Source organism: Carassius carassius, chromosome 36 (assembly GCF_963082965.1).
Source record: "Carassius carassius chromosome 36, fCarCar2.1, whole genome shotgun sequence".
NCBI classification, from domain to species: domain Eukaryota; kingdom Metazoa; phylum Chordata; class Actinopteri; order Cypriniformes; family Cyprinidae; genus Carassius; species Carassius carassius.
Genome location: NC_081790.1, coordinates 16,382,447 through 16,407,287, shown reverse-complemented (window position 1 = coordinate 16,407,287; position 24,841 = coordinate 16,382,447). Strand labels below are relative to the sequence as shown.

The window sequence follows — 24,841 nt, the reverse complement described above, 5'->3', positions numbered from 1 at the left end:
TCTGAAGTTAAGAACGAGAGTAGCAGATGACCCAGCATGCACCTTTGTTTCCAGCCTTTGTCTTTTGAGCTGCAGCTCTACACAGAGAAACTAATGCAGCCCGAACTGCTGCTGAAGGGATTCAGGCTCATTTTTCTCAGCTCGGCCTCTGGCTGTGCTCGCAGATCAAATGCTAAGAGATTGATCAGTTGGAGAAAAAAGGGACTTTTTTTTTTTTGGTCACATATGTCGGGGTCTCATTTTGAGTGCAAAACTGGAGGGAATTTGGATGTTGGTCCTGATAAAGTATGTTTTGCTCACATACAAACATTTGGAAGTACTCTAGCCATTTACAGAGAGAAAAATCCCCATTAATAATTAAAGGGAAAGTTCACCCAAAAAATCTGTCATTATTACTTAATCTCACGTCGTTCCAAACCCATAAGACCTTCGTTCATTTTCAGAACACAAATTAAGATATTTTTGATGAAATCCGAGAGCTTTCTGACCCCGCATATACAGCAACTATTCCACCACGTTCAAAGCAGAAAGGTAGTAAGGAAGTAATTTTACGAAGCTACGAGAATACTTTTTGTGCACAAAGAAAACAAAAATGATGACAATATTCAACAATTTCTTGTCTTCTGTCTCAGTCCCTGCCACACGTTCACAAGAGGACCACAACGTGTGTGGTGCTGCTGACACAGGTGCAGGTGTTCTGATGTGGAACGTCCTTCTTTCAATAGTTTATCTTTCTCAGTTTATTTCTTTGCACACAAAAAGTATTTTTGGAGCTTCATAAAATTACGGTTGAAACCCTAATGTCACATAGACTATTTTAACAATGTCCTTATAACCTTTCTGGGCCTTGATCGTGATAGTTGCATTGCTGTCTATGCAGGGTCAAAAAGCTCTCGGATTTCACGAAAAATATCCTAATTTGTGTTCTGAAGATGAATGAAGGTCTGGCAGTTTTGGAACGAAATGATGGTGAGTAATTAATGACAGAATTTAAATTTCTGGGTGACACACAATTGTGCTGTTGTTACATATATCAGTATGACTGTGATTCAGCCCTGTTAATATTGATTATAAGTCTTTTTCACAATATCAATTTGAGTCAATATCAGACTGAGAGAAAATTTTCTTGTCTCCCCTTAAAGGGTTAGTTCACCCAGATAGCAAAATTATGTAATTAATAACTTACCCTCATGTTGTTTCAAACCCGTAAGACCTCCGTTAATCTTTGGAACACAGTTTAAGATATTTTAGATTTAGTCCGAGAGCTCTCAGTCCCTCCATTTAAGCTGTGTGTACGGTATACTGTCCATTAGGGCTGTCGCGGTTAAGAAATTTCCCCTGCGGTTATTATGGGTGGCTCAATAGCGCGATATGCGGTATTACCGCCGTTTTTTTTTTTTTTTTTTACATACCTAATTTATCTTGATTTTGCTGCATACAAAGCTCTATCATTGAGTTATGTAGCATATATTGTTGCTTATTTTAACTGACAGAGACGTTTTAAAACATTTTTATTTATTGTTAAATGCCAAACAGCAACAAGAACATGCGTTTTCCAATAATTTTTTTTTTTTTTTAAGAAATCAAGTTCTAACATGTATTACATGTATGTGCGCGCGACTTTGGACAGCAGCGGAAATTTTGACTGATTATCGCGTCACCACTGGCCCACCAGGACAGTGGATTCGCGCTGGAGTCGATGCACTCCTCATGCAGATAGCGTGTGAGCTCGTTATCTGCTCACGCTCTCTTGGGTATGGGCACTGACGCGGAGGTTGTCCGTGACTTCAGCATGTATGCCTGTTACTTTAACGGCTGTATTTTACAGATTTCGCAAAGGCTTCAGCTACTCCTAATTGTCGGCCGGTCTCAGCTGTTCTTTTTGATGTTGCTCCGCGATCTGATGCTTGAGGGGGCAGCTGCGCTGGATGACAGGGGACACTCTAAAACGCTTAACATGGCTTAATGTACTAAGACAGTGATATTAACAGACCAAACTCACTAAAAATCATACTAATAAAGTATACTATCTATAAAAAAACAGATGAGCCCTGAATATGAATGCAACTCGTTTAATAACACGTTAAGCCTTTTCCTCCCATAGAAAACCGTTATAAGAAAACGCTTAATGTGGCTTAATGTACTAAGACAGTGATTTTTAAAAACCAAACTCACTAAACATTACACTAATAAAGTAGTATACAATGTACAAAAAAAAAAAAAAAAAACAGATGATCCCTGAAAATGAATGCAAGTCGTTTAATAACACGTTAAGCCTTATGATGGTTTTCTATGAGAGGAAAAGGCTTAACGTGTTATTAAACGCGTTGAATTCATATTCAGGGATCATCTGATTTTTGTAGATAATATACTTTATTAATATGATGTTTAGTGAGTTTGGTCTGTTAATATCACTGTATTGGTAGCCTACATTAAACCACATTAAGCGTTTTTCCCGTTAAGCGTTTTAGAATGTCCCGATGACCTCAAATTAGATGTATTGCAGTGTCACAGTAACCTTTTTTGCAGCACATTTTGCATATCGGCTCATCTATATTCGCTGGCTCGTCCTTTTCATTGGGTTGAAAGCCAAAATGTTTCCAAACTGGCAACGTGACATTAGGTTTTGGGACGAGATCGAGCGCCTCCCATCGTTTCAGCCGGCCTATTCAAAACTAACGGAGCACCATAAAGCTACAACGGCTCACGAGAAAATTACAGTCGTGACCATATTGTATCATTAATATAATTTATTTAACATTGAATGCACAGTGACAAATTGAAAAAAAAACAATAAGGCCACAGCCTCATAAAAAAAAAAAAAACCTGAACACTGCGGTTGCCGCGGTTTCTGCGGTTGCTATCTTTCCTCTGCGGTTTGCTTGTCAATAGCGCGGTATTACAATTTTGCGGTTATCGCGACAGCCCTACTGTCCATGTCCAGAAAGGTAAGAAAAACATCATCAAAGTAGTCCATGTGACATCAGAGGGTCAGTTAGAATATTTTGAAGCATCAAAAATACATTTTGGTCCAAAAATAGCAAAAACGACGACTTTATTCAGCATTGTCTTGTCTTCCGTGTCTGTTGTGTGAGAGAGTTCAAAACAAAGTCTGGATATCCGGTTCGCGAACGAATCATTCAGTTCACCAAATAGAACTGAAGCGTTTTAAACGGTTCGCATCTCTAATACGCATTAATCCACAAATGACTTAAGCTGTTAACTTTGTGGCTGACACTTCCTCTGAGTTCAAACAAACCAATATCCCGGAGTAATGCATGCACTCAAACAGTTCACTGACTGAACTGCTGTGAAGAGAGAACTGAAGATGAACGCCGAGCCAGATAACGAACAACAGACTGACTCGTTCACGAGTCAAGAACACTGATCTATATATATATATAACATATTATAGATCAGTGGTCAAGAACCGTTTCTCTCAGACGTGTCCGATTCGAGAACCGAGGAGCTGATAATACTGCGCATGTGTGATTCAGCGTGAAAGCAAACCGACACACAGGGCATCTGAACTGAACTGATTCTTTTGGTGATTGATTCTGAACTGATTCTGTGCTAATGTTATGAGCCCAGGTTAACCGAAGGCTTGCAGTCAACGCCAATGACGCCATTACGTCGAGCGCAAAAGAACCGGTGAACTTTTTTCTTCAACTGGTTTATTGAATCAAACTGTCAGAAAGAACTGGTGATCCGAAAACCGATGCAACCGGTTCTTGACTCGTGAACGAGTCATTATCTGGCTCGGCTCGGTGTTCATCTTCAGTTCTCTCTTCACAGCAGTTCAGTCAGCACGCGCAGTCTTCTTAATCGCTTGATTCGCTCAATGATGTGTCAGCTTCATCAAACCTGCCATCTACAGTTCTGGCAGTGGTAATGTGGGTTTGTAATGGAATGATTCGTAACATTTTTATAATTGTAACGAGTAACGATGCAGCACATAAAAAAAATATCGGAGTAAAAGTATTAAACTCATCGAAAATATGTACTGAAGTAAAAGTGGAAGTAGGAGAAAAAAATAATACTCTAGTAAAGTACAGATACCGCCTTTTAGTACTTAAGTACAGTAGTGAAGTAGTTCTACTTCGTTACTATACATCTCTGATGACACATTATCACACAACATTATTTTTCCAGGAAATAATTATGTACTAATTCGTTTTGATAAATGAAAAGATTGATGTCCTCAAATAACAAGTAATTTGTCTTGAGAGGAGGGATTGGGGGCTCTAGCACTATCAAAGGTCTATACAACAGAAACATGAACAGATGGAAAGTGTTTTTTTTCACAGTTTTTCTTTTATCACTTGTGAAACTTCTCTGCATGATACTGCCATAACCTTATTCAGTGTGTCTATTCATCCAAAACTAGAGTAATGAGTGCAAGCTGCTAATTGGAAAGAAAATGTTTTGGTAAACAGTAATGTGTCATTGATGCAACAACGTCCCAATGATGTTTACTTTGCCTGAATTCATTGCACTGTAATGGTTCCTTGATTCAACTCTAGATACTGGATGTTGAGTTCCCATCTCTTCAATTAAAACATTTCTAATTCAGCACAGCAAAGTGTTACCCTCAGCAAGAGCCTTGTGCCCACCCTCATGACAGGCAGCAGTGTGGAGTGCTTTTATTTGAAAATAAACATTTGTCATCTAGTTTAGGCTTTAGTTCTTCTTTTGCTTTTTCCGTTAGCTTTCTGCTGTCAATGTTGACAAAAATGTCTGTTAAAGTTTTCAGATAGCTTCCATTCTTCTGAAAAGATAAAAGTATGTTTTGCTTCTACCATAACAGAAGAGATGTGTATCTTAACTGTATACTGAACAGACATTCAAGACCACTAGTGAAAATGATGTTTTATATCATTACAAATTATATTAGCAGCATTCAATTTGGAGTGAAATCTGATTTAAAATATTAACATGAGTTTTAATTTTAGTATTCCCCCTTTTGCTCTAAAGACAGCAGGACTCAAACTGCATGAACTCCAGGAGTTTATGTAAATCCTGATGATCATGATGTTCAGAATGATTTGAGAATTATCTAAAGAGCATCTTGTGCTTCAGTGAAAGCTAGAACAAAGGTCTTGTGTGTCAGAAATTGAATTATTTGAAAAAGCAGCTTTAGAGACAATTTGAAGTTCCTACATTATATTTAGGAGTAGGTTATTAGTGTTGACTATGGCATAAATGTACAGTAAGAATCATGCAGTTAGTTACAAATTACACATAATCAAACAGACAGTGAACACTATTAACTGCAATCGTTATATTTAGCTTATATTAATAGTTCATTGAAAAGTCAGTTCAGGAAAAAAAAAATCATAGTACAGTCTGCAATATATAACATGATAATGCACAGTCCAAGAGCCATATGTAAACAGGTCACATGCTGCATTTGTCCAATCAATGACACTGACCCCGGGTAGATTATAAGCAGTGTGAAACGTGAAGCAAGATATCCCAGGATTCCATTTACCCAGGGTGTAGAATGACCCAGGGTTAACTAGTTCACATGTGAAAAGCCCTTACATGTTATTCCATTGACATATTTTCTATGTGACAGTTTGTTTGCAGTTTTACATTAAATGTCATCATGTTTTCAGCCAAAAACATAAAGCATAAAAAAAATTATACATATTTCATGTTTTCATTAAGATTATGTAACAACCAGTGTCCTGATGGGAAAAAGAGACTGCCTCTTTAGAGTCAATGACTAGTTACTCTCCTATTAGCAGCAATAACTGCAACAGTTTCTGCAGTTATTTTTAAGCATTCACACTGCTGCTGAGGATTTTTGCGACCCACTCTTCCTTGCAGAACTTTTTCATCCTAGTGACATTTGAAAAATACTTTCTTCACACCTGAAGATCACATAATTGAAACCTTGAGCGCCAAAGAAATAAAAGGGGCACAATTTCTGTCCATTTTACCACCAGAATCTCTCTATGTTTACTACTGCAATCCACAACAAAATCATTTCGTACAGTGTTAAAAAATGTCCACAAACTTCAAGAATTCAGAAGGAGACAATAACTTTTCATTATTATTATTATTAATAATTATTTTCTATTTATGTTATCCCTGACTGTATATTATTTAATATATATTTTGTATTACTTTGTATTTTATCATCACACTTTTATAACTGTAATATTTGTAAAGACACAGACTGCCGACAAATCGTTAAATGATAAATGTCTGCTTCAGGTGGCAAATGTACTTGTTTAACAACAAGACTGCTCTCTTTACGATGGCTAATCTTGGCAGCACTTTGCCTGTTGTTGCCAGCTGGACTTAGAGAGTGAGTACATTTATCATTTCCCATGACTCCAGCTGAGGCAGACGCTCATATGGAGTAGGGAAAATGTGACATTTACTAAAAGCATGTTTGTAATTACATACGTTAACAACGGCTACTAGCTTTTACTGAGATAGCTTTAACCCATTTTTCAAAGGCTATTTAATGTATATTTGCATTGATCTTGGCGTTTTGGAGTCTTGATACAGTATGTTGTACTGTCACTGTCTCTGCTGTGAGCTCCCCTTTAGTTTAGCAACAGGAACATGTAATGAGCAGTGCTAAAGATGATTATTTGCAGGCCCTAAGAATCATTTGCTGTAGAGGTATATAATCTCAGAGAGCAAGTAAACCACAGGGCATCTGACCTGCTGAGAGAACTTCTGTAGTCACTGATAGAAACACAAACTGATATTTTATTTTATTTTTAAAAACTATATTTGCAAAAGCGAAGTCAGTTCATTACTTACAGATGAACTGTCATGAAATCATGGATCTTGTTCATTGATGGAGAAATTTTGGGTCTGTCAAAAATGTTCTGCTGGAATCAGTATGAAATTAGATGTATGAGAAATGGGAGTTGTCACATATTTTTATTCTAGTTCATGTAACTCACATAGCTGGGTTTTTTGTTACATAATGTGACCTTAGTTGTCACAGTGGGCACTTGCTATTTATTGATAATTATTTGAAAAAGTAATTTTATTTCGAAAGATAAAGTACAATCATGAATCACAAAAATATTCATGAAGCAGACTTTTTTTTTTTTTTTTTTACAATAATATACAAAAAACAATTGGCTAACACTTTACATAAAGCCTTTGTGTAATGCATTATATATATATATATATGATTATATATATATGCTAATTATAACCAAAGTTAAAATAGGTGTAGCAATAAATAGATAAGTATAATGTATTCTAACTGTAGTTACAGTTATTCATGAGATCATACAATTAGTTCATGTATTATAAGGCATAATTAATGCATTAAAACTACATTTATAATGCATTATATACAAAGACTTTATATAGTATTATTATCAACTATTGTTTTGGCAAACTAGAAACTGTATTTGAATGCATAACAGAAAATATAATACTCATGTGACAAGGCGGTCCTGACCTGACACACTTGTTTTTGACCCTGTCAATCTTTCAGCCAAAATTTACCATCGTTATATATAGTGTACCCTCATTTGAATGCATGTCAGTGTGGTTGTACTCTGTTCATTTGTTACCCAAATAGCCATTACAGAAATATTGTGATATAGGGATTTTAGTTTGAATAGATTTCAAAGACAACCTTTTGAGATTTGAAACCAACATACACAACCACACCTGTAGAGAAAACACAGAAGCTCACGGTTTTATATGTTTGTTTTGTAATTCTCCTTTTGGGCAAATTCTTTTGATGCTCTGGTTGATATCATTTATGTGCACAGAGCACTAGAGGAGACATAGTATTTTAGGCGGACCTACTTTTCCTCTGAATTTATAAAATATTGGTTATACACTTGAAGTGTTTGATTAAGACATAAAACAGATCTTTTTTTTTACTCAGGGAGATTCCATTGATCTGCCTGCACACTCCCTCACTACTAGCACAAATTCTTCTGGTTTCCACAGAATTACAGCCGCTTTGGCTGCCAGTGGAAGTACAGTGCTTTTGTATTCATAGTTTGCGAACAGAGCAAAATGAATTCTTTCAATGTGAGTAATGTGCTATGTAAATTAGTGATGTTTCAGTGTTCACTAAAAGAACTTACACTGTAGGTTTTCTGCCATTTGGAAAAACTATTTATTTTTGTTCAATACTGTAAGAGTATGTGGTTTTGGTGTGATGAATAGGACCTCGTAATCCATTACGGTTTATTTTCTTTATTTTTAACTCAACCTATTTTTTTCCCCTTTGTGCTCTCTCCATAACAGCGCCAGCTTGTTTTAAGATGCCGTTATTCACATTCTCATTCAAATCAGTATGCAAGCCAGTTCAAAAAGTCTCAATTGTCTTGAGATATTAGTGATTTTCTTTCTGTAAGGACTAAAAATGTGACTAGATCAAAGAATGAGTAGAGCTTCTGTTTTATGCATCTGTAATCTTTTTACCAAGTTCTGGAACGGTGCCTCTGACTTTGTACTTTTGACTTTTTCTTTCCACAGGTGATCCAGAATCAGGTAAGAATCCTTTTCTTATTCCTCTCAATTTTCATAATACATTCTCAGCCCTCATCCCCTGAGAGAGCACATGGTTGCCGAAAGCTTTTTGATATGCACATGCTCCCTTCATAGTCGCAAAGGCCTGGATGTGGTTTGTATTCGTTCAAGATACGAGCAAGATCACAAGCAATTTAGATTTGGGCCAGTAAGAAACACGTGGCTCGCCATTAACATTTGGATTCACTTTTGTCTTTACTTTTAAGCTGCAGCTGGTTTTTGTGTAAAAAGGGGACCGCTTGGTCGCTCACACGAATTGAATCATAATGTCCTAAGCGCGGGTAGCCTTTATCTGTCTATTACATCAGAACAGACAGATGGAGTGGTCAGGGAGTTTTGAAGTGATGTAAAAGCTTTTATAAATTTGAATGCTCTTACACATGTTGTCCTTTAGACGATGGCAAAAAAAAGACATGTTTGAGGTGATTGACACACATGTCGGGTTTTCACATCTTTGCCTATCCATGCTGAAATAACCACATTTACCATCCCAGGCAAATATTCCAGTGAATTTCGTCGCGCTGTATTTCGGGAGCTCAGATATATTCCTACACACGGCTTCCGTTTAATTAGAGAACTGTATCACACATCTGAACTCACCGTATCCTCCCCGCCAGGTGACTCAAGATGAAAGACGAGCTGCTTTATAAAATAAAATTTTCAGTGATTTGACAGACATTTCCAAGGGATGCATTAGCCATTAGCCACAGCAGTTAAGCGCACACACTCTACTCTAGGCTATCGGTGCCAGCTATGTTATTAAACCCTGTACTTCAGGACTCTGATCAGCTGCATTTGATTTTTTTAATATGTTGAGAATCTTTTAATGCAAGTTCCTTAAAGCTTTTATAAAATGGTACTTGGTAATTAATAATAATAATAATAATAAATGAATTTACAAGAAGTAAAGATTTTTGCAGTATTACAAAATATTTAATTTTCAAATGATTGTTGTTGTTTAACAAATCCTCCCACGTAGACATGTGAGGGTGTGTTAGAACGAGGTGTTTTAGGAGGGTAGATTTGACTCTTAACTTTTATAAAGAATATCTTTTTGGATTTGAGACTTTAGTCTTTGCAACTTTACAGATCTCCTTTATGTACCAAGAGCTTGTAAAAAAAATTGAAATCACATCATATGACCCCTTTAAAAAAATTAAATTTCAGTGTAAGCTCATGTTACAAAAAGCCTAAGGTTCCACTTTAAAGTTTTCTAAAGATATCATTAAGTATTTCCCCTTAATTGCTTAAGTGTTCCTTTAAAATATGTTATGCATTGCAACAAAGCCCCACAGTACATGACCATTTTACCATAAAAATAATAAATAAATGCTCCCTTAAGTTATCTGTTGAATTCAAGCACAGGTTTATTTTACTGATCAACATAAAGTATTCTAAATATCGAAAGTAACTCTTTAAAACAGTGCTATACAAATAAAAAAATAAATAAATCAACAACTATGTTTTTATATATATTTTATCACTTCCAATGTGCACTTGAGTTAATTAGGCTAATTATCTCATGCAAGGCTTTCATCTCATGCACAAGAATGAATGATGGATTATAGTGGCAGTCTTGGATGTTTTCTTCTTTTTCTCTCTGATAAAAGAATGGCTTTTTTTTGTCCTTGGTGTGATTTGGTTTAAATGTTCTTGTTTCTAATTCTGTAAAGCTGCTTAGCCCACAAGATGTTGTTTGCCTAGACCTCTTTAGTAATAATCTCCATTACAAATTTTGTAGTTTAGCTGTTTTTGTAGTAAAGATGAAACCTCTTTAAAGCGTCAGTGGTTTGTTATGTTGTTTGTTGTGGGTGATTTTATAACTAAAGCAACTGAGTATCCATTGCCATGTTTTGGTACAGACTATCAAAGATGTATAAACACTTAGGTAAGGCTGATGGTTAAGATGTTTGTTGTGACACTCTTAAAGAAAGCCCTTGCCTCAGGGACTTTTTTCCCCCCTTAGGGAGACCCTGAAGTCAAACCACTTTTTTCCCTGGGCCGTGATTCTTATTTGTAACCGTAATATTCAATCAATTTTCAAAATAATGCTTGTCTGAGTTAGCAACAGTAGCAAAGAGGGGCGGAGCTTAGAGTCAGGTCATTTCTAAAACACAGTTCTCAGCTTGTTTTGAATGCACAGCCTATATAAGAAGTGCTTATAACCTGCACAAAATAAATGAGTACTTATAACACACAACTAAATAAGCAGGTGTTTTCTATAATAGACTTTAGGGTCATTCCGTGTTAACTCAACTGGAGGTCCCTGTCTCAGATATTTTTTTTATGCTAATATTTTTTCTAAAGAAAGATAAAACATGTGTAGCGATGAAAGCCAAAATATTAAATGAAAGTGATGTGACATTCAGCCAAGTATAGTGACCCATACTCTGAATTTGTGCTCTGCAATTAACCCATCCAATGTGCACACACACAGCAGTGAACAGTGAACACACACTCACCGTAAACACACCAAGAGCAGTTGGCAGCCATTTATGCTGCGGGGGCCCGGGGAGCAGTTGGGGGTTCAGTGCCTTGCTCAAGGGCACCTCAGTCATGGTATTGAATGTGGAGAGAGCACTGTACATTCGCTCCCCCCACCTACAATTCCTGCCAGCCCGAGACTCGAATTCGCTATCTTATAGTCATATTGAAATTCCATTGTCTATGGAACTGAACCAAACAGGGCCCTAAAAATGAAGATACACAAAAGCAAAGTTTGTTAATACCCAATATTTAAAAGGGAATTCTGATATCTTTAATACTTCTTGAGTTACAGACATACAAAATTTGAAGAATAACTTGAAAAGTGCTCTTTCCCTATTTTGAATGATCACCGTTGGAACATAATGCAACCAATATCAGTAAAGTAAACAGATTTTATTTACCTACCTTCCAATCTTTCTGTAAAAAAAAAAAAAATAACATTATGATGCTGCCATCTTTCTAAAGTCATTTTTTGTACCCCTGTAGTTTGGCTGTGAATCTCAGGTGGAAATTATGATTTTGATCCACCTCTATAAAATAGTGCATTACTCAGTAAATACACATACATGACATTTAATATTTTGGCTTCCATAACTATACATATTTATCTTTCTTTGAAAAAAATAATATGAGCAAAATCTACAATTTTAGCCAGGGAAGCTTCTGAAATTTGGTTGATTTGATGCGGAATGAACCTTTGTGGTTATATTGTCTATTTTTACAATTTATTGTCCCACCGGTCTAAATCTCTGTGACTTTCTCTTTGGCTCAGATGGTGGCTTTGGTATGTTTCTTCATCACTATTTGCAGTCTCTCAGTCTCCTGATGAGAGAGAGACAGAGGTGGGGGCCTCGGCTGTAATATGTTATGGGGGAAGGGGGTCTTATCTTCTTTCAGTTGGAGTGGAATAATGAAAAGAGAACTTTGTTTTTAATTAAAACGGGACCTTTGGGCATGATTATGGGGCTAGTGATTAATCACCTCTATGGTCCACTGAAGAGGCTGTGCAGGTCGGCCCGAAGCCTGCGAACGGGAATGATTTACCCATGAACCCTCCAGAGATATGCCTGTGTTTAGACCTTTTTCTGCAGGACCCTTCGATGCTGTTTTACATACATATATGAACCGGTGTGATATTTTTGGAGTGGATTTCCGCAATTGAAAGGTCAGCATTGTAATATGAGTGTGTGCCGGATACAAGCGCATACAGGAACGGTTGTGGAAGTGGTCGTATATCATAGTGAGTTTAGTGGCAAAGCAAAACAGCTGACTCAATTTTAACACCCAATTTCATGTTCAAGAGTAATGTCTGCATTTGAAACAAGAAGCTTGACCTGCCTAATGCTGATTTTCAATAATATGTCTTCAAGAGATGTTCTAGATTCAGTATAAAAGCATAAATTACTTGCTACAGAAATTTATTTTTACTTGTCCCTCCTTTTCTCTAATAAGAAAACATAAGATTACAGTGAGGTGAAATAAAGTGGAAATAAAGCCAATTTCTAAACATTGAAATACTCACGGTTTCAATATAATAGCCACAAGATATAAACGTATTTACAGAATTTTTGAGTGAAAAGCTCACCTACTAAGCTTTTCTATGTGAAATTATATGGAATTTTACAACTTTCCTGCCATGGCAAGTCATAAATCAACTGTGATAATTATTTAAATAACAATTCAAATAAAACAAAAGAATTAAATGTAAGTGCTATTATAAAGTGATATGCATTACATTTCTGCTTTTGAATCATAATAAATTGGCCCCTTTTACTTTCATTGTTGTTCATTACCATTTTTTAAGAAAATAAGGGATGAGTCAATTTCAGCATTATGCCATAAATGCTCTAAATTGACCTTAACTTGTATTGAACCCTAATTATTAATTTCAGGCCAACTAAAATGCGTTCACACGCGCACATACACACATAAAGCAGAAAGATTCACTATCTCACTAATGACCCAGGCCCCAAACTAAGCTAATTCATAATCCTGAATGTATAATGGCTTTGCGATGAGCTTAAATGAGCATATCATGTCCTTGACGTGGCCTTGGCATTCAGCAGAACAGGCAAAAGAGGAATAGAAGGAATCATGATTTTCATAAGTGCTTATTTCCCAGGCAGCTGCATTTCTCTTTCATCTTGCACTCATTTTGACTCACTTCCTCCCTCTCTCTCTCTCTCTCTCTCTATCCATCTCCTGTCCTTCTCCTTTTCCCGCATTTGTCAACAAGCAGCAAAAAACGGCGGCACAAACATCCATGCTTATTTACCATAATCTGATTGTTAACTGGCGGGTATTTGAAGTATGCAGCTGCCCCCCTCTGACGGCAAGATCATATCACAGTAGTAAATATCACAAAGACACAATCCCTTTACCACTCCACACTTACTCACCTGAGACTGTGGGCTCCTTGATTGTGTAAAGTCATGTGCTGCATACTAAACACAAACTAACAAATGAATGCAAGATCCCTTCACCAGAGTTTCGGGACCCGCAGCTGTTGTTGCTGTGGCGAGTTAACCTGTCTGCATTTTTTAAGGTGAATTAATGCAAGTAAATCTCTGTTCCTCTTTCCTCCCCGAATCTCATCCATGTTGAAATCCAAGCCAAAGTTGCTGGCAAGGTCAGGGCTCAGAGCTAGTCCAAGACCTAATCTACAAGGCATACCCATTTCGGATGAGCCACACGGTTTCTCCATCCAGGGGATCTGGAGGAAAAAGATTCCTCTTTTTTCACATGACCTTGGAAGACTTTTTTCTTCTCCTCCCCTCTATTGTTATATTATTAACCCTCTGATGGCTGATGAAGCTTTTTTTATTCATTAGAGCACCAGATGGTGGTAGTGACACCGTTATTGGTCGACCTGGTTTAGGGCACCCTGTGTTTTTCTCTGAGAGATCACCTCCTGAAGAGGACATTAATCAATGCAGCCATAACCAACCGTTCTGATCTTTGAAAAGGTCATCTGATTGGCTGTGTGTTTGGTAACAATCAATGTCAGATCTGCTAAGAGCTTATTTATTCACTGAGATAAGCCGGCCAATTGCATGGAAACTGTCTGAAAATATTCAGGTCGTACTTCACTCTGAAATCAACAAAAGAACAACAAATTATAGTGCAAGAAGACAAAGCTGACTATTTTTAGAATGTTTTTGCATGGGACATTTTTTCATGACATTTATTTTTATTTTTTATTGATTGTATTTTTTATGCTTCATTTTTAGGGCTTTGATAATCATCCTTTATTGGGATATTTATTGGCCATTTATTTAGTGTTTAAAGAAATTTGTGAGAATATATTTGTGAGATTCCTTTTTGTCTATTGCGCAACCCTTCGATTCAAAAACCTCACTGAAAAATTAAATTATTTCTGTTTTTCTTCTCTGAAAAGGAATTGAACATTATAAACATAATGGCAAAAAATGTCTCTTCACTTTGTGCCTCCCCACTTTTGGCAGGCATTTGGGATTTATTTATGTTTTGATAGCATACTGACATATATATATATAGAGGTTAATCTGGGTCAATTGTAATTGCCAGTGGTAGTGCAGATGTAACATCACCCTCTCAAATGTCTCTTAAGACAATCTGTCTGCTGTCATGGCCACTGTGCACCAGAGGGTTAAAATCATCATACAACAGGAGGGTAAGAGCAACATTTTCATAATGTTGTGAAATTTGTTTCTTCCGCTTTTTAATGAATAAGTGGATACCTACTGTGAGACTGTGAGGGAGATATGATTCACTTCAGATGGGTTCATTGTGTTCATTATGTTGCCTATTGATTACTGTTAGTGTGGGCAGTGAGCACACTCAACACATTCCGGCTTCAAACAGGAACTATAGATAAATGCTTATTTCCTCTTTCATTTCACATTACTGAAACATCATAGCTTCTCGGTTTATTTATTTATTTGATGGTTGTAAGTTTTGGTCTTAATGATTATTTTTCGTTTTTTTTTTTCTTTGTGGCACCATTTTTTTTTTACCCATTGATATGAATAGTAGAAAGAGCAGAGGACAGGATGCTTTAAACCTATTGCCTACATGAGTACCACAGCTCAATCTTTTATGTGCTTACCACAAACCCATCCAGCATTATACCATTTTGTTTTTGTGTAGTCCTTGTCACTCCAAGTAGTGCACTGCAAAATATGGCTGTTGTGATCATGAACATTTGGCTGATGGGCTATGCAAATACATTGTAGGGTGAGTTGCACTAGAAATTATTAAACTTATACCTAGATTAAATCAAATTTTCAATTTTTTTATTATTAAATAAAAAAACATTAGTAGTAGTATTTGGAAATTTTATAATAAAAATAAACAATTTAATGTACATTAGTATTGTAAATACTCTGCAGTTGTTGTAATATAAGCCTATTAATATCCATTTGTCTGGTGGTCATGGCTTTAGTAAAAGTGCATGATGAAGGAGTGGAGATAAAGGAGTATTTTAAAGAACAAACAAATGTAGATGTGACGAGTGGGGCGGGGCCGAGGGACATGGGAGCGAGGCCGGGGGAGTGATTGGAGATGAACTACACCTGTTCGTCCCACCGGTCTCGAGGCCCATGGAGGAGATGGAAGGATATAAAACTGGAGCGACGACAGTGAAGGACGAGAGAGGACCAGGCCTGGGCTTTTAGTTGTGTTTTGGGTTTTATTTGCGCGCACCAGTCGTCCGTGAGGGGCTGGTGCGCTGGTTTTGTGTTTATTTTGCTTTATTAAAATGTTGTTGATTGTCCGCCGGTTCCCGCCTCCTTCTTCCGGATGAATATGAAGGTTTTTATCGTTACAGTAGACAATTCAAATAACATTAATCCAAGACAAGGGAGAACCGAAAGGGCTTAAACTCAAATAAGAAAGATATGATCAGACAGTTGATGAGGATAACTAAAAACCAGGAACAGGTGACCCAAATTAATGAATATTAACTAATGAGAACAGGAAATTAACAAATGAGGACAGACAGGAACTAAACAGAAATCAACACGTGACAGATATCTAGATTGAATTGTCTAGAGTCTAGATTGTGGTACTAGAAGAAAATTCTGATCACTGAATATTAAATGTCTGGATGGAGTATATGGATACAGCAATTCAGATAAATAGATAGGAGCTAGATCATATAAAGATTAATTTACAAATAAAATAATTTTAAAGTCAATTCTGAATTTAATAGGCAACCAATTAAGGGTCTGTAGGATTGGAGTAATGTGAGCGCTTTTGCAGCTATTATAAAGGAATCTGGCAGCAGCATCTTGAACTAGTTGAAGGCAATCAATTAAAAACTGTCTCAGGTTACGTATGTAACCATAGTTACCTGAGTAGGGAACGAGACACTGCGTTCTCTAGGGGTCGCTTTGGAGAACACCTCGTCGTGATCTCGTCTTGGGCACCACTCCACCTATGTATCCTCGGATACCTATCTAAACAGGGTGTTGCTACTAGAGAACTGTCGAGACAGCTCTTTCAGCAAGCTTATGCGTAAGCTAGCGGTAGCCCCTGTGTGACAGGCAAGACTTGGTAGAAATGCTAGGTTCTTAGCCGTATCCCTTTAAAGGAATTTTTCCTGATTCCAAGCCTTCAGCTCTACCCTGGGCCGAGGCCCTAACAATTAAGTTGGGTATGTAGCTTAGGCCTTTTGGCCATAAGGGGTACTGTCACAGACAGCCGTCTAAACGTCCTCACCATGATTCTGGCCTGCACTACCGTCAGCATGGCGGCGTGGGTATACTGTTCCCCAAAGCGACCCCTAGAGGACGCACTTCGAAGTTCCCTCGAAAGGGAACTAGGAACTACCACAGTATAGTCAATTGCAGAAGTCTAAGTATGAGGTGATAAAAGCATGAACAGTCATCTCTAAAGTTTTATGACTTAAGAAGGTTTGATTTTTGATAGCAGGCAAAATTGATAAAAACTAGAACCTATAACAGAGGAGATATGTTTGAAAAGTGTAAGGGTTAAGGACTCGTCTAACAAAATGCCCAGTTTCCATACACTTGAAGATCTAAACACTGATAAACTACCCAGATCTAAGCTGGTTGCCTGAGACTTGTCAGAGGGCCCAAAAGCAGTCACCTCAGTCTTATCTTTATTTAAGGATAAACAATTTTGGGCTAGTCAGAATTTAACTTGAGAAGTAAATGCAAAGGGATAATTTCTCTTGATAGGTAGGTAAATTTGGGTATTGTCAGCGTAAAAAAAAGAAAAGACACCCCATCTCATCTTAGAATGGATCCCAGAGGTAGCATGTACAAAGAGAAAAGAGAGGGCGCCAAGATAGAGCCTTGAGGAAGACCGCAGGTTAAATGAGCAACAGAAGAAGAAAAGTTACCTAACTTGACTAAGAATTTTCTGAGGTATGACTGAAAGCACTTAAGGATGGTTCCTTTTATCCCCACATAAGGCTCTAATCTAGGTATCAAAGTAGAGTGGTCAACAGTGCCAAATGATGCTGATAGATCTAAAAGCACGAGGACCACAAAGTCGCCAGAGTCTGTAGATCAATATATATATATATTGTTTAGCATTCTCAATAGGGCAGATTCAGTGCTATGTGCAGATTTAAAGACTTGCATAATAATGTGTTAGGAACAAACCTACAAAGGCCTGAATTCAAAGATCTGCACCAGGGCATCCCTAAGCTGCATTCTCTCGCCACATGAGGCTGAGCATTTTTTTCACCAGGAGGAACCCAAGACCCACTGCACCAGCTTAGGGTCTGACAATGGGTCCAAAGATTTCATCCTGATACCTAATGGCAGTCAGGGTGTCATTGTCTAGCCTGTAGAGGTCTGTGGGTCCCTACATGGTCCCTTCTATGGCCCTGTCCAGCTCTCCTAGAGTAACTGCCTGTCTCCTGGAAAATTCTCCGTGCTCCTGCGACTGTGCTGGGAAACACAGCCAACCTTCTGGCAATGGCCATCCTGGAGGAGTTGGACTACCTGTGCAACCTCTGTAGGGACAGGTATCGCTTCATGCTACCAGTAGTGACACTGACCCTAGCCAAATGCAAAACTAGTGAAAAACAGTCAGAAAAGATGAGTAGGGAAAAAAATGTCAGTGGCCTCCATTCCTGTTTTTGGGGTCATCTCACTGTTGCCTATCTAGTGCACCTGTTGTTAATTTTTTAAGACCAAAGCAGCTGAAACTGATTAACAACTATCTCTGCTACTTAACTGACCAGATGAATATCCCAGTAGTTTAACTGACTTGATGCTATACTCTGATTAAAAATTGTTCCTTTAATTTTTTTGAGCTGTGTATGTGTGTGTGTGTGTGTGTGTGTATATATATATATATATATATATATATATATATATATATATATATATATATATATATATATATATATATGTATTTATTACATTTAGATATTTACATTTAGATACATTTAGTCATATTTCTTGCCAATTATTTTTTATGCATCATTTAGTACATAAAAGCAAGACCTTTGAGTTTCTGTGTGTATCTCTTTAATACTTTTTGTTGTTGTTCCTCATGTTCCTCATGAGTAAATTCGAAAATGAAAATAAGTGCTAGAGTACTTTGCGTTCACAGTTGGACAATGTCTTGAACCACCATAGACAAGTTCAGTTAAAATGTTCCAGAGCTGCTCTGTGTCTAAGCCTGTGACTGAAATACACGTTTGGAACTTAAAGTCCACAAAGATCCTTGCTATGTCATTCATGATTAGATCAAATCATTGTGATCCGATGATTGTGTACTAATCGCAACAGGCTTTACTGCAAACAAGCTACACCACTTACTCTAAACCTTTTCCAAAGCCTCAGCAAGTCAACCAACAATGGCTTTATAACAGGTGCACACATGGTAATGACACAAGCCCGTGTGAATGCTGTGGGGTCTGGAATCACCAAGTTTGATCTCTCTGCTCTCACCTTATCAGGGAGACAAGAGTGACTAACATGTTGCTCTGCATAATACTGAAGCTGTCAATATATTTGGTTTACTGATGTGTGCTCCGTTTCAAAACCTAGTAAACTGAATATTTAAGCAGCTGCCTTGAAGGGAACATCCTAAATGCCGTAAGTGACCATTTGGAATGCTATATGTAGGTAGTAACTACATATGTGCTACACAAATATCATTTTGCGCAGTACTCACATTCTGTATAATTAATTTCAATAGCATTTGATTTTAGCATGTTGCTAAGCTAACAGCAATACTGCTTAAAAATGCATAGTACACAATAGTGTTGTCAAAAGACCCGGTACTTCGGTACCAAGCCGGTACTAAAAAAATGAAAATGTGACGGTACCAGGTTTCTTTAAGTACCGGTGGTACCGAGGACCCGGTCAAACCGGTTCTTGACACATACAGTGTTATGATTTCCACGAAGCAGAAAACGCGGACGGTATCTCAAAATCCAGTCATGAAAATGAAACTTACATTTTAATATGGACAGTCACGGAATTTGTCAAAGTTAGCATAAATTAATCAAACCAAATCTCCGTATTGACCAGTATCTGTAAATGTTAAGCTGCAAAAGTTGGTTGAAATATGAATCATGCAAGTTCTATGTGAATGAATGAATGGCAGAGACGTGCGGGTTTGTTTACTACATAGACTGAAGCACGTGACGCTTGCAGTTATTTCAGCATCTCAATTAGGACATAAATACATAAACAACATCACCAGAACTGTTCTGAGTCACTTCACAAACATTTTACAGATTCATCTGAGTAAAACCAGTGTCAAAATAAAAGTAGCCCGTCAAAATAAAAGTTCATTTTTACATAAAGGCATTGTGCTAGAAATATTATTAGTATTTAGTAGAATGTATTTGATACTGCTACTACGGTTGAAAAAATTAATAAAACTTTATTTTTTAAAGAGATAAATCACACAATATTGCTTCCATGTTTAAATTTTAATAGCAAATCCCCTTTATTTGTCAAAAAAAATAAATGTTTACATTTCATTAATTAAAAGACAAATTAAATTTGGGTGAAACTTGTTTACTGTTTTTCATAATTATATTACTTGTAGAAAAACTTTAAAAATAATTGTAAATAAGTATAAGAATGGTATTGGTTTTATTTTTAGTGATAAAAAGTTATTTTGTTTTTATTTGAATATTTTTGTGTTTTGCTTTGGTACCGAAATTGGTACAGAGAACCGTGGATTTTCACTGGTATCGGTACCGAATACTGAAATTTTGGTACCGTGACAACACTAGTACACAACTGGGTAAAATAATATGTTTTATTAGTCTGAACAGTTTTTAGTAATACTTTTTTAGTTAACATTTCTATCATTTCCTCAGCCATCTTGGTTGTAGTTTACCATTCAAAAGTTTGGGATCAGTATGATGTTTTCAACATCAATAACGATAAGAAATATTACTTGATTGGAAAATCAGCATAATATAATTATTATAATTTGTGAAGTATCATATGACACTGAAGACTAGAGTAATGACTTACTTTCATCACAGAAATTATTTTAAGTTGTAATATTTCATACTATTACTGTTTTTACTGTATTTTGAATCAAACAAATACAGCTTTGATGAGCATGTAAGACTTGAATGAGTTAGGTAGCAGTGTAAGTTACAGTACCAGCCTTTTAAAAATATCCTTGTTTGTCTTGATTATGTATTATGTAGTATACAGGCCAGGAGACCCATCATTCGTTTTCAGGTTTCAGCTTGTAAATGTTCAGTTGTGTGCTTCATACATATCTCATAAAACAATTATAAAGTATGTGTTCATTGATTGTCTAGGTAGCACATAGTCTTCCAGCATGATGCAGTAATACACAGGTGTTTTGAGCAGGTACAGCAATGATTGCTCAAGTTTTGTTTGAGGCAGTTCTGTTGTCTCTCAGTTCACCACATTTAGTCTGCCATGATCAGAAATTCCATTTACCCTCAGACACTTCTGGAAACCTTGTTTTTTCCCCCAGCCAGTCACAAAATCTCTTTAGCTTTCCACAGTGATGACAGGTTCAGAGGACAAAACCACAGCACCTGCCCCCTCCTTTACACACACACACACACACACACACACACACACACACACACACACACACACACACACACACACACACACACAAACACACACACACATACACCGTGCTAATATGGGAAAGCCTCACCATGCACATTGATTTTCAGTCTTCAGTCATCATTGCTGTGGTAGAATCGGCGCCAGGTTGTTATTGACATATGTATGTTAAGATTACATGTTTGTGGATGTATGGTGTAGTTATTCGTTTTCAGCATGATGATCAAACTTATTATGCAGTTCTACTCATTACATTTATCTAATTTTAGATTTTTTTTTCTGTTGATACAAAATGTTAAATTTTTTATTAGTTTTTAGCTTCAGAATACAATATTTGTATTTTATATATTATTGTATTTAATATTTTTCATTAATTACTCACCCTCGTTCCAAAACTGTAAGACCATTCATCTTCAGAACACAAATTAACATGTTTTTGACAGCAACAAAACTACCAGATTCAAGGCCTAGGAAGGTAGTAAGGACATCCTTAAAATATTCACGTGACATCAGCGGTTCAATCGTGTGCGTCCTGGTACTCTTGGGAAAGCGTGGCAGAGACTGACATGGAAGAGAAGAAATTATTGAATAAAGCTGTTATTTTTGTTTTCTTTGCACACAAAATGTATACTCGTAGATTCATAACATTACGGTTGAACCACTGATGTCACAAGGACATATTTTAACAATGTCCTTGCTACCTTTCTGGGCCTTGAACGTATCAGTTGTGTTGCTGTCTATGGAGGGTCAGAAAGCTCTTGGATTTCATCAAAAATATTTTCATTTGTGTTCGGAAGATGAATAAAGGTCTTATGGGTTTGCAACGACATGAATGTGAATAATTAATGACATAATTTTCATTTTTGGGTGATCTACCCCTTTAAATGTGTGTACAGTATGACAACTTAAGAGCACAACTGTATATATTTCAATTTTCCAGTGTTTTAAACTGATAAACAATGACTGGTAGCAGTCCACTGGAATAAAAATAATTGCACAGGTTGTTCTCTTTCGACAGATAATGATCTTCCCTTGAGGCTGCGATTGTGAGAATCTTTTCTCCTGCCTGTGAAATATGCTCATGCGACGATAATGATGGTTTGTTGATTGAAGCTCCCCAAGTGAAAGCTGCATGATAGTGCTGGAATATTGCCCAAATGGAATAGTGTTCTTGCCTGCATTTTAAACACAGCACCTTTATAGATATAAAGAATCAAAGATTGCCAGAATGGTTTGTATTGTTTTGCAACCAGATTGCATCACAGCAAAATTGGCCTTTTGTTTTCCTTTTTTTTTTTTCTCATTAACTTTTATTTATGAGAGGCCCATGGCCTGCGACAGGGATTATCTTTTTTTCACAGCAAGAGTCCAGATCCAGGGATAACCTATTTGGAAGTCTATATGCTGCATTACAGCAGGAGATGAATTGCTTTGGAGATACGGGACTTTACCCAGGGTGCTGAGCAAGGCTGCTTGTGGAACAAATATTGTGAATGTCTATTGACTATACAGGACAAAATGTGAGAGAGAGGGATGTGAATTTACGATTGGGACTTTTATTTATAGTGTTCAGCATAGTTGGTCTTCTGCTAATGAATATTTTTGATGGAAGACACTTACTGTACCTTGTGAACAGATGTAAAGATTGATTTATTTAATTGGGAAACTGTGTGTTTTCTTCTATTTGATATCGTGGCTGGTTAATTCTTGAACTGACATTTTGGAGCTATTAAAGAAATGGTTCACACAAAATTAAAAATTTGCTAAGAAATAACTTACCCTCATACCGTGCAAGATGTAGATGAGTTTATTTCTTCATTGGAATAGATTTTGAGATTTAAAACCAATTGACCCTCTACAGTGTAGTCAGAATGAGATTCAAATACAACTAATAAAAGTGACTCTATAATCCATAAACTAAAAAAGGTATTGGTTAAAAAGCTCTTATCTGAGAGAAATATTCACAGATCAAACATTGTTTGTAAGTGAAAACAGTCCAAAACAGTTCTATACAATAATGTTGGTGGTTTTTGATGTGAGAGGACAACAGGGGATGGAGTTTTCACTATGGGTTTTGTATTCATATTTTGGCCAGAAGTGAAGCTGAAAGTTAAAACACCTTAACCACATCAACTCTGGGGACCCACCGGTGGGTCCAATATTGCATATGCCTAATTCTCAAAAAATCAAAATAACAGCTGAAGTGGTTAATGATGGATTTGACAGACATTTGTCAGTTGATGGGCTCGAAAGTCATGTGGATTACTTGAGGATTGTTGTGATGTTTTTATCAGCTGTTTGGTCTCTCATTCTGACAGCACCCATTCACTGCAGATGAAGCCATTGGTGAGCAAGTGATGTAAAGCTAAATTTCTTCAAATCAGTTCCAATGAAAATAATGACAATAAACTCTTCAACATCTTTGATGAACTGAGGGTAGGTAAATTAAAATTGTTGGTTTAACTATTCCTAAAGACACAGTACCTGTGGTTGATCTGTGATACAGAGTTGGGAAAAATTCTAAATTAGAAAATTGTATACATTTCAGATCATGAGTTGGAATTTGTTTCAAATTGGCTGCAGCACACAGGAAATTAATTTGGAATGACATGAAAAAGCATCCAAGCCATTTTAAATAGTCACTACTTGTTAGACATTTTTATATTGAACTGTACTTCAGTGTAATTTAGTACTATTGAAACAATAATCACAGCCAGCAATACGGATTAAAATTTTGACAACAGCATCAGTCTGCTTTTAGTTCACTGTAATATAAAATATTAAAGTATTAATATTCTTAATCTAGTATTTTATATCTTGATGTTGAACTTCATTTGAAGAGTTTGGGGTAATGAGCATTATGGGAATTGAGATGTCCTTGAAATGAAGTTTAATTTAAATTGAGTATAAATTTCAATAGGAGGCTTTAAATACTAATTAACAGATTTCTATTATTTCTGAATGAAAATGTAATGTTCTATAATAAATGCTATATACAGTTACATGTTTTCTGGTCAAATTTGTGCTGTGTATGAGCCGGGAACTTACATCATGTTTGTTTCAAATTCAGTTCAAGTTTATAAAACATCATTTTCAATTCATTTCTGAATAATGCTGAAGTCTGCTGTGATTTTAAACATCAATGTGAGATAAATTTCCTTCATTATAGTGTTCTTTCACACAGTATGAGTTTTTAACAGTTGTTGGAGACCTTTCATCAGATGGCTGGCAACCGTCTTCAATATGGTGACATAATGTTTGTATGAAAACTCCTCTCTTTTTCCTCTAAGTACAGATTTTATCTGTGAAATCCAGCAGAGCAAAGCAGCCTGTGGGTGCTTTTAATATTTTAAAGATGAGGTTTAATGACACCATAGGGCTGGGGAGGAGAAAACATGTTCAGTAAAGACCAGTGAGACTGCTTTGAGCCTGTTGTCATCTTCCTCTGGGGAAACTTATTTCTGCTCTATTTCTCTCACAAATCAATTAAGTCATTATGCATTCCACGTTGAGCATGTGCATATACATGTCCTTAATATGAATCTAGATTATGTGCGCTGCATGTGTGTGTGTGTGTGTGTGTAGGCAGTGCCATTAAGTACACTGTAGAACAAGATTTCATGCTAAACCTCAAATATTACAGTCTGAAGCAAAAGGGGCATGTGGATTGTGTAAATAGAACTTTCAAAAAAGGCATCTATTAACTAATATATTTACATTGTAATTATGTATATGTATGTATTTTTCTGTCTGTGTATCTGTGGTTGAGTGATACTGTC

General features: G+C 36.6%; 1 protein-coding gene across 15 annotated transcripts in view; it reads left to right on the top strand.

Annotated features, from left to right (window-relative positions):
• Positions 1–24,841, top strand: part of nrxn2a (neurexin 2a) — a 372,119-nt gene that overhangs the window by 83,276 nt on the left and 264,002 nt on the right. For all 15 annotated transcript variants that reach the window (XM_059526521.1, XM_059526520.1, XM_059526517.1 and 12 more), the window contains one exon: positions 8,479–8,493. In XM_059526521.1, coding sequence (XP_059382504.1) covers positions 8,479–8,493 — 15 coding nt within the window. The remainder of the gene's footprint in view (positions 1–8,478; positions 8,494–24,841) is intronic.